At 45.6% G+C, this 11,063-nt stretch overlaps 1 protein-coding gene across 3 annotated transcripts in view; it reads right to left on the bottom strand.

Annotated features, from left to right (window-relative positions):
- The window catches only part of TRIM3 (tripartite motif containing 3), a 25,109-nt gene extending 14,179 nt beyond the window's left edge, over window positions 1-10,930 (bottom strand). For 2 of the 3 annotated variants that reach the window (XM_017893646.1, XM_017893648.1), the window contains exons 1-2: window positions 10,770-10,930; window positions 3,317-3,484 (exon numbers count right to left, since the gene is read on the bottom strand). In XM_017893646.1, the coding sequence (XP_017749135.1) occupies window positions 3,317-3,447 (131 nt within the window). In that variant the 5' untranslated portion in view covers window positions 3,448-3,484; window positions 10,770-10,930. Of the gene's footprint in view, window positions 1-3,316; window positions 3,485-5,782; window positions 5,804-10,769 lie in introns of those variants that run through there. The other variant, XM_017893647.1, reaches the window with a different exon arrangement.
- Between the last annotated feature and the right edge of the window lie 133 nt (window positions 10,931-11,063).

Here is an 11,063-nt window from a genome sequence, read left to right as displayed (position 1 = left end):
ATATTTTTTTTTTAACTCCAATGGTTTCCCATTGCACTTAGAATAAAATCCAAACACTTTCCGAAAACCTACAAGCTCCCCCTTAAACTGCCCTTATTCTCTGCAATTTCACCTCATCCCACTTTCCTCCTCACTTGGCCACACTGGTTTCTTTTCTGGTATCTGAACATGTCCTGTCTACTTCTTCCTCAAGAACTTTGCACAGATTTTTCTATTGCCTGGAACAATCTGTCTCCTTCTTATCCTCAGAACTCAGGTCAAATGTCACCTCCTCAGAGAAGCTTTCCTTGATGACTATATAGAATAGTTCTCGCCCCAAACACCCCTACTTCTCTCTGTTTATATCCTGCAAAACATTAATACAAGCTGCAGCTCTCGTTTTCTTGATTGCTTACTGTCAGTGACTGCCCACTAGAACATACTCTGAGAGCAGAGACCAAGGGATACAGTGAGAGCTCTGCAGTGAAAACTGGATTCAGACCTCAGCCATGTACTTGCTGTGTAGCTTGGAAATATTTCTTTTATTTTTTTATTTGTTTATTTATTTAATTTGAGATAGAGCTTCTCTCTGTCACCCAGGCTAGAGTGCAGTGATGTGATCACAGCTCACTGCAGCCTCTACCTCCCAGGCTCAAATGATCCTCTCACCTCAGCCTCCTGAGTAGCTAGGACTACAGGTGCATGCCACCACACCCAGCTAATTTTTAAATTCTTTTGTAGAGACCACATCTCACTATGTTGTTTCTCAGGCTACTCTGGAACTCCTGGGCTCAAGTGAACCTCCCACCTTGGCCTCCCAAAGTGCTGGGATTACAGGCATGAGCAACTGCACCTGGCCAGAGATATTTCTTAATTACCTACTGACTTTGAACCTTAGTTTCCTCCTCTCTAAAATGGGGATACCTGGGTGTGGTGGCCTGTACCTGTAATCCCAGCTACTCATGAGGCTGAGGCAGGAGGATCACTTGAGCCCAGGAGTTCAAGTCCACCTTGGGCAATACAGCAAGACCCTCATCTCTAAAAAAATAAAATTAAATTAAAAAATTAAAACAAGCTGGGCACAGTGGGCCTGTAATCCCAGAACTTTGGGAGGCTGAGGCGGGTGGATCACAAGGTCAGGAGTTCAAGACCAGCCTGGCCAACATGGTAAAACCCCATCTCTACTAAAAATACAAAAATTAGCCAGGCATGGTGGCATGTGCCTGTAATCCCAGCTACTTGAGAGGCTGAGGCAGGATAATCACTTGAAACCGGGAGGCACAGGTTGCAGTGAGCCAAGATGGCACCACTGTACTCCAGCGTGGGTGACAGAGAGAGACTATGTCTCAAAAAAAAACCAAAAAACAAACAAAAAAAATTAAAATCAAATAATAAAATGAAGTTAATAAAGTATCTGTTGCAGGGATTAAGGAAATCAGTATGTATAAATCACTTAGCCAGTCTCTGGCAAACGGTAAGCATCAATACATGGTAGCTATTGTTATTAAAATTTCTCAGCCACTGATTTTCTCCAGGTGTGCTCAGTGATCTGGGCACAGGAGAAAGTGCAGAGATATCCAATTTTGGCTCTGATCCAACATTGAGCTTCTATTGCATGGGCTTTGCAAAGGATAAAGATGTGAAAGAACTGCAGGGGAGCCAGTCGGTCAGCCACACGGTCCAGGATGGGCAGGAAAGAAAGGGAGGCCAGCATGCAGTTGGTGACTGGGAAAAGAGGGAGCAGTCAAAGGGGCTAGACATTTATATTGTTATCAAAAGTGGTGTAATGGGAGTGGGGTAATGGGAGCCAGGAGTGGAACGTTGGAGTTTATGACTACAGATAAGATTCTGGATGATAAGATTCAGGGCATGGTTGGGAGGGAGTGTTAAGTGAGGTGGAATGGGGGACAACCCTGAAGAAACAGTTAAGAACCAACAGGCACAAGAGGGTGGTTGTCCCCAGGTTGACAGAAGAACTTGAATGGACAAGAAAACTGAGGCCATTTCCAGTTGATAAAGGAGAGTGGGCAGTGGAGCTGGAATCTCAAAGAGCAGGGCTGGCAGGGAAGCAGTATCCCTGGTGCAGAGCCAGGTTTCAACTGGAGCAGAAGGCAGAGGAAAAGTGTGGATAGAGGCAATGGTGAGAAGACCCAGGGACCAGGCCATCCAAGAAAGAACAATGAGAGATGAAGGCCCAAGAGAATACTGTCAAAATACAGATGCGATCACATATAAAACCCTGCAAAGGCTTCATGTGGCTCTCAGGGTAAAGGCAAAATTCCCTAACAGGTCTACAAAGCCCTAGATGGTCTGGCCTCCACCTACCTCTCCAGCTTCATCCCATGCTACTCTCAGTCACACTCACTCTGCTCTAGCCCCACCAGGCTTCCTCCAGGCCTCTTACCTGACTTATTTTCTCATGTCACATGGGTTTTTCCAATGGTCTTCCTTCTGTGCAGAATGCTCTTCCAACTCCCTTTACCTAGTTAACTCCTATTCATCCTCTGAATTGCTCCTCAGGGAAACCTTCCCTGATTCTCCAAACCATAATAGATTCCATATGCCAATCTCTCATAGCTCAGCACTTTATTTGCAGCACTTACTAAAAGTTCTATTTATCTATAATCTGGCTATATGATTATTTGATGACTATCTTTTTCTTTCACTAGACTGTTAGCTCTTTAAGAGTAAGCATTATAAGTGATGGGTACCTTAAATACCCTACTTGATTGTTACCCATTCTATGCTTGTAACAATATATCACATGTTCCCCGTAAATATGTAAACTATTGTGTATCCATTTTTAAAGAGTAAGAATCATATCTGTTTTTGCTCATCACTGCATACCCAATGCCTAGGACAGGGTCTGGCACATAGTAGTTGTTCAATAAATGAATATTTGTTAAATGAATAAATGATTGATAGAAGCCTAGAGGCTGGGATGGGTTGCCATTCACTCAGTACCTGAGGACAACAATGAGGACAAGCAGGGAAGGACAGACCTAGCTTCAAATATCCTCCTACTAGTCATAAATTGCTGATGCCAAAGCTGGTTGAGTCTCAACACTGTTTGATTTATCAGGTGGTGTCAAAAGCCGCCTTGAGGTTTGGGAAAGGGCAGAGAAGGCCCTATTCTGGACAGGAACCATGGCCCAGTGTTACAAGCTTATGGTTCTCTCACAGGTTCTTGCCCCCACAACCTCATTTCCTGCAGGTTGGGGTTCACCTGCTCTCCTCCCAAGTAAGCATGTTGCCCTCACCTACTACAGGTTTACACATGCTCCCTCAGGGGAGCCCACAGGATCCTCATCCCTCCCCAGTACACACATCCCCTCACCTCTCACAGAAGGTGTGCAGGCAAGGAAGAACCTTGGGGCACTGGTACCGATCCAGGCAGATGCTGCATACCAGGAACTGCTTGTCCATCGGCTGGACCTCTGGGCCAGGGCTGTCCTCCCTCTTTGCCATGGCGCCCACGGTTGGCTCCTGCCACTCACACCAGCCTCTGTACGGAGAGATGGTCAGCACCAGGGAGTCCAGCACTTCTTCTCCCCACCCAATCCCCGCCACTCAAATCCCCTGCAAAGAACTTGCCTCCACCTCTTCCCTGCTAGGGGCAAGACAGGGCAGTGACTGGAAGGATCAGGGTGATGTGACCCCTGAGCCTGGTGTTCTGTTTAAGAGCACAGACGTAGGATTAGACTGGGTTTCAAACCTGGCTCAGTCTCTCACGAGCTGTGTGAGTTTGGACAATTCATATAACTTATCTGGGCCTCGGTGTCTTAATTTGTAATTACAAGAATAATAATTTGAAAATGTGACATAGTGTATATTGAGTGCATGGTACAGAGATGTCCATTTTCACTGACACACTTACCCTTCATCTCCTCTGCCTCCCCCAAATCCTCCTCCAAGAGACCTGAATGGAGTGTCTCTCCTTTGACTACCTGCAGCTCTTCCATTTATTCCCTGACCCACCTCTTAGCACAACTACCTGAAACTGCACTCTTTTTCACACCCAGTTGGTATCCAGTTCAGGACTGCTTCCTGAATATCTTAAACCATTGTTTCCAATCCCACAGCTACTCCCCCCCCTCCAATTCAGGCGACCATCAGTTCTCTCCTGGAATACAGCAATAGCCTCTTAACTGGTGTTCTTGTCTCCTCACTGATACCTTTCCATCTATCTTCCTTGCAGCCAGAATGAAGCTTTTAAAATAAAGATTTGATCTTGTCACTACTCTCTGTTTAAATTCCTTCAATGGTTCTCCATTGTCCAAAGTCCTAAAATTGGCCAATGAGGCTTAACTTTGCCCCATACCTTTTCTACAACCTCATGTCTCATGAGTCTATGATCAATCATTCTTGCTGGTTTTTTGTTTTGTTTTTTTGTTTGTTTGTTTTCCTAGTTCCTGGAAAACTCCTTGTTCTCTTTTGCTTCTGGGAGATCACTCATTCGTTCTCTCTGTCCTGAGATCCTCTTCCTGGCCCCTTTTCCTGGCTGATGTGACACCTATGCATCTTTCAGGTCCCCATATAAATGTCACCTCCTTTAGAAGACCTTCCATGACTACCCAGAGTCTGGCTTGGGTGCTCTACCTCTGTGTCCCTCAGCACCCTGTATTTACTCCATCCTAACTCTTAGAAGCTATGCTGTGATTTTCTTGCTACTTCTCTGCTTTCTCCATTCCATGCAGTGTTCTTGAGGGTAGGCATTTTATTTATGTACTTACATTTTATTTTATGTTTTCATTCTTAGCACTTAGCACAGAGTCTGACATAAAGATGGACCTATACTTATTGAACTGATTTCAGGAATTCAATAAATATTTACTGCCTACTTTGCACAGGTGTTAGGAATGGAATGATAAAACAGATATGGTCACTGTCCCTGTGGTGGGGAGGTGGTGGCTAAAAGTAAACAATGGTGGCAGGGAAGTGATATAAAGAAAAAATGGATGCTGTGAGAAAGAACACTTTTGATTAGGTCATCAGGAAGGCTCTCCAAGGAGGTAACTTTTAAGCAGAATTCTGGGTGTATGGGAGAAAAATGGTATGGGTGAGGGTGAGAAACAACAGGGAATCAGGAAGGGAAATCATTCTAGGCTGAAGAAATAGCATAATAAAGGTCGTTATGCAGAAGGCTCATGGAGAACCTGAAAGGACTGTGTGGTTGGAGCCAAGTCAATAAAAGCAAGAGGTGAGTTTGGGAAGACAGGTGGAGATGAGATCATGAACGACCTTATAACCACCATTAAGAATGTGATTTTGGCTGGGTGCAGTGGCTCATGCCTGTAATACTAGCACTTTCAGAGGCCAAGGCAGGAAAATCGTTGAGCCCAGGAATTGGAGACCAGCCTGGGCAACATAATGAGACCAATATCTACAAAAAATTTAAAAATTATCTGGGCATGGTGGCACCCATCTGTAGTCCCAGCTACTTGGGAGGCTGAGCTGGGAGGATTGCTTGAGCCCAGGAGGTGGAGGCTGCAGTGAGCCATAATCGTGCCACTGCACTCTAGCCTGGGATGAGATAAAGTGAGATTCTGTCTCAAAAAAAAAGTGATTTTATTCTAAGTTGGAGGGGGGGATGATGTGGTTTATAAATCAGTGAAAATAAATTAGAAAGCTACTCTGGCAGCTGTGAGAATTGAAGACAAAGAGAAGCAAGAGTGGACTCAGAGAAACCAGTTAGGAAGCTACCAAAGTTCTTTGGGTAAGATAATGCAGGGTATCATCTGAGCTACAAGCAAAAAGCTGGACTGATTTGAGAAATATTCATTGACCAGGCAAGATGGCTCACATCTGTAATCCCAGCACTTTGAGAGGATGAGGAAGAAGGTTCACTTGAGCTCAGGAGTTCAAGATCAGTCTGGGCAACATAATGAGACTCCATCTCTATAAAAATAAAATAAATAAAAGAGAAATCAAAAGGACATCAAGATGAACTGGGTGTGAGAGGGATGTCAATTATGACTCCTAGCTTTCTCATTTTAGCAAATGATGGGCCATGAATAGAGACAGTGAGAGCTGAGGTGGAGCTGATTTGGGGCATTTTGTTCTATGTATGCTAAGTACAATGTGTCTCTGTGATGTCCAGGTAAAGCTGTCAAGTGAGAAACAGAATACAGGAGCTCAAAAGTCTGGGCTGGTTACTGATTTCGGATCACTGGCATATAAATGGCACTTACAGCAATGAAAACACGTGAGACCACCTAGGGACAGAGGGCAGACAGTGATAAGAAAAGGGCCTGGCACAAGTGAGGGGAGCCAGCAAAGGTGACTGAGAAAGAGAACCCTGAGAAATGGTAGGAAAACCAAGAGAGTGTGAAACCAAAGAAATCAATAGAACAGTGCAAGAAAAAGAAGGGGTGAAATAAGAAACAGACTGAAAAGTGTCCACTAGATTTGGCTGTGGTGGGGTGACAGGGGCAGAAGCCACGTCAGAGTGACTGAAGAGTAAATGGGAGATGAAGTTAACACAGCAGATGTAGACAATGCATGTCAGGGATTTGGTCATGAAGGGTGGCCGAACAATAGCTGAATTACTCCAAAATAGGCAGTGAATAGGACCAGGTCACCATTGTCTGTGCTGTTAGATGCATTATGAGCCTTTTTCTAAAGACTGTGAATGAATGAATGAATGAATGAATGAATGAATGAATGAATGCAGGACGGAGTCTAGATTTGGGGAGGGATAGAAGGGCTGAGTTGCTGTGCCTTTTGTTTGTGTAAGAGTGGACCTGGGTAGAGTGGGAAGGGCATGCCTGAAAGTATCCTCTCCTGATGTGGACACTGGCATTCTGATGTTCTCTCTACAGTTGTAATGGGTTCTGGAGTCTGAAGACTTAATACCAGGAAAACATAGCAGGAGGGAGGACAGATTGAAGGTTGGCAGAAGGACCAGGAGGCGGGAGGCAAGCTGAAGCTTCTGTCTGGTGAAGGGAAAGGCTGGGAGGAAGAGTGGGAGTGGTCTGCTCGGTCCTGCTGGGGTAGCTGGATGCCAGGCTCCACCTCTCTCCAAGCCTAGGGGCTCTCCCAGACTATCACACAGGGGCGGGGATTGGGCTACGTCCAAGGACCAATAGCTCCTCCCCACCTCCTCCCCTTCCTGCTTCAGTTCCCCTCCCAGACTTACTGGGCATGCAGCCGCTGAGGCCACACCCCTGCCTGAATCTGAGATTCTCTTCCTCCCGTGGGGTCCTAGCTCTTCCATCCCACTGTGCTCTAGAGATTTGCCCCCAAGATCCTATAGGTGGTGGTTCAAGTGGACTGTTTATCACAGCGGACACTTATAAGGCCTTGGTCTCAGAGTTGGACTTCACTCTTCTTCCTCAGACTGCCTTCTGCTATCCCTGCATTGGTTATTCCCACCATCCTTTATGGCTTAGTTCTCAAGGCACCTCATTCCCTTATTCAGCATTCACTTGACACTGCTGCTAGGCCTGGGGACACAAAGACAAATAGTCACAGCTCAGCCTTCATGGATTCCACAATCTAATAAATAGGTTACTGCAATGCAAAGTGGTGAAGACCATGATGAGGAAGCACCAATTGTTCCAGGAGTACAAAGGTTACCTAACCTAGATCTGGAGCAGGGATGGGTCCAGAGGTTGGAGGCCAACCTTTCTCCTAAAGAAAGTAACTTTAGTAACTCCTAAAGAAAGTTACTTTCTCCTAAAGAAAGGACAGACACTGTGATGGGAGGGCTAAGAAACAAGATGGAGAGGTAGGCAAAAGATACATTATGCAATGCTTTGTTGGGCTTATCAAGGAGTTGAGACTTTACCCTTACCTGCTAGGGGATGAGGGATTTATCCAAAAAGCAAAGGAAAACCTTGGTAGTGGTGAGGGCTATTATGTACAGAGTGACAAAAGTACATTTTTGGCTGCTGTGTGGAAAATAGTTTAAAGGGCAAGGATGGAAAATTAAGAAACTGCCTTGATTAGGAGAATAGCAAAGAGAGGCCAAGATAAATGAATTTTGCAGGAGGATAGCAACAGAACTTGGTGGCTGGGTATTTACATATGAAGAGTTAGGGGAGAAGAAGGAATTAACAGACGATTCTTTGGAAACTCTCAAAGAAGAGCAGTTTGGATGAGAGGATGATAAGTTCGGTGTTTATCTTTTAAGGTTTTTTCATTTTTATTTTTAAGAGACAGGGTCTTACTCTGTTGTCCAGGCTGGAATGTGGTGTTATGATCATAGCTCACTGCAGCCTCAAACTCCTGGGCTCAACTAATCCTCCTGCCTTGGCCTGCCAAAGTGTGGGGATTGCAGGCATGAGCCACAGCACCCAGCTAGAGTTCAGTGTTTAATGTGATGAATCTGAGGTGCCTATGGGATGTAATTCAAGTGGAGAGGTCCAGTTGGCAAGATACGCTGAAGCCTAAGAGAGACATCTGGCCTGGAGACATGAATTTGGATGTTAGTGTAGAGATGGTTCCTGAAGCCATGGAAGTGGATGACATTACCCAGAGAGGGTAAAGTGAAAAAGGAGGGCCTATCCCCAAGGAACCTCAATATTTAAGAGAGAGGCCCAGGAAGCAGAGTCTGCAAAGAAGATTGAGAAGGCACAGCCAGAGAAGCAAGAGAATCAGGAAACAGAGATGTCATGAATGCCAAGGGAGACGAGAACTTCATGAACAAGGGAGTGAAATGCTGCAGAGGTCCCATTATTTAAGCCCAGAGAGGCTCTCATTAACCTCAGAGTGTGTGGTTTTCAGAGGTTGGAGGACAGGAAGCCAGATCCAGGGAGTCAAGCAAGAAGCTGATTGTGAACAAATGAAGACAGCCAGTGCTGACTCCACTAGATCCTGGACATCTGCAAAGCATGTATTTCAAGGCTTTTCAGTTTCTCCAAATTCTCAAACAGCATTAATTTCCCCCAGGACTTCCTCCTACAATCTCACAGGATTCCCAGTATACATGAATTACACAGCTGTGAACGGAGGTAACCAAGGCATTGTTGAAAATGGATGTGAGAGGCCAGCTAGGCTCACTTGCTTGCTAAAATAACTCACGTCTACTCACTAGCTTCCAGGTTTATCTGATCATTTGAGACCTCAAAAAAATGACAAATGACTGCAGGTTACAGTCTTTGGGCTTTCTCTGAAACAAATGAAGCCTTGGATGAGGCAAAATCCTTAAAGCCAATGAATCCTTTACATAAGATTGGCAGGGAAGCAAAGCAATGAAATTCATGGCCATCTCCCCCAACACTGCCAGACTGAGTAAAGTGAATGAACCATTCAATCAGACTTCTCTGGGCATATTGTGGGCCAGGTCCTTCAGCTGAGAAATGAAGACACAAAGCTGAATCAGACACACTCCCTGTCTTTCACAAGTTTTTAGACTAATGTGAGAAACAGAAATGGAAACACGTAACTACAATGTGATAAGTACCATGATATTGACATGTTCAAATTGCTAGAGCAGCAAACTGGAGGAAGTATCTAACTCTGAGGGTGGTGTAGAATAAAGAAGGCTTCCAGAGGAAGGGGTATTTGAGCTGTCTTGAGGGACAAATAGGACATGGATACGTACATTGGGGAAACAATGAGTAAAGAAACAGAAACAAGAGAAACTAAGAAATATGGACCAGATGGACAGACTGCAAATCTCAAAAAGGCAGAGGTTACACATGATGCTTTTACATCCTAAAAGCATAAAAATAAATAAATCTAAAAAAATAAATATAAGACACCACCACTCACCTACCCACACAAGCCAGAACCCTGGCAGTCTTCTCAATTATGCCTTTTCTTTCACCTTTCAGATACAAGCTATGACTACATCCGCAATTCTGCCTCTGAAAATGTGGCTAGGTTTAAAAAGTGAGGAGATCTAGGATCTAGTCTTGACACTGTGGCTAACACCACTAACACAAGGTGAAACTCTAGGCAAGTTCTGACCCCATTCCCTTACTTGTAAATTGGGAGAAGAGGGGTGCTTTCTCAAAATCTGAGACTCCCAAGGTTCCCTCTCAAGCCAAGAGTCTCTACAGATACCACGAGCCCATGAATAAATCCCATCTTGTACTACCTTGATGATTTGACTTCTAGTTTTCACTGTTAGGCTAAACGTGTTAGAGGATGGTCTTAGTTCCCTCCCCTCCACACTCCCCCATCACACTCCCCACCCCACCCTCCCCGTAAATAAATGTTTGCTGAGTTTTAAGTCACCTGTGACACTCTACAAACGCTCTCTATTCTAACCATAGGGTTTTCTGCTTTTTCTGAACCTGGGCTACACTATCTCAACTATGGACTTTTTGCTCAAGTTCTCTCAGCAAGAATGCCATTGTCTCCTAAGTGGCTGTGGCAGTACCTGGCATGCAGGAAGTACTCAGTATATGTTGGTTACAGGAGAGCCCTGTTTACATCTCTGCAGTTCCCTTTCATCAGAGAGAGATGCAAAAGTAATGGCAGTAACAAGACAGTGAATAAAGTCCCAAGAAGAGAGACCTCTGCTTATATAAGGAAGCTTTTCCACAGCAGAAGGTAGCAAGTGCTCTGTCACTGGAGGCATACAAGCCCAAAGAAGCAGGGCTCCTGTCAGGCCTGCAGCTCTGATTCCAATTCTGCAGCAAATCATCCCCTGCTTAGGGGATGAATGGGCACCAGTGAGCTAGACAGACTGGCCAGGAGAGACCTGTGATATTTTCTGCACCTGCTCTGACCTCCCAGATGTGATCTTCCTGCTAGGGCCAGTCCTGAGTTTCTGTTGTCCACATCAGAGAACCCCCACACCAAGAACAAACCCAGGGCCTGCCCTCAGTCGAACTGACCTCCCTGGGGTGCAGCCTGCCCCTCCAACCTGCAACCATCTGTCCCTGCAGGTTTGCAGCCCAGGATCTGAAGCCAATTCCAGAAGGGAGGAGGTCAGAACCAGGGAGGGGCCTGGGGTCCTCCAGGCAGGGCTCAGGCTACAGGAGAACCAGAGGGGTCCTTTCCCACAAAAAAACAGCCTCCACATGAGGCTTCCTGTCCACAGAGCAGTCCATGGGGAGGAAAGGGCGTCCTCCATCCTGACTGGTGGGCCTGTGGGTGCCAGAGGATGGAAGGGGCGGGGGGTGGGGAGG

Source organism: Rhinopithecus bieti, unplaced genomic scaffold (assembly GCF_001698545.2).
Source record: "Rhinopithecus bieti isolate Rb0 unplaced genomic scaffold, ASM169854v2 scaffold_24049, whole genome shotgun sequence".
In the NCBI taxonomy this organism is placed as follows: domain Eukaryota; kingdom Metazoa; phylum Chordata; class Mammalia; order Primates; family Cercopithecidae; genus Rhinopithecus; species Rhinopithecus bieti.
Note: the sequence above shows the minus strand (reverse complement) of the source record. Positions and strands in the feature narration are given on the sequence as shown.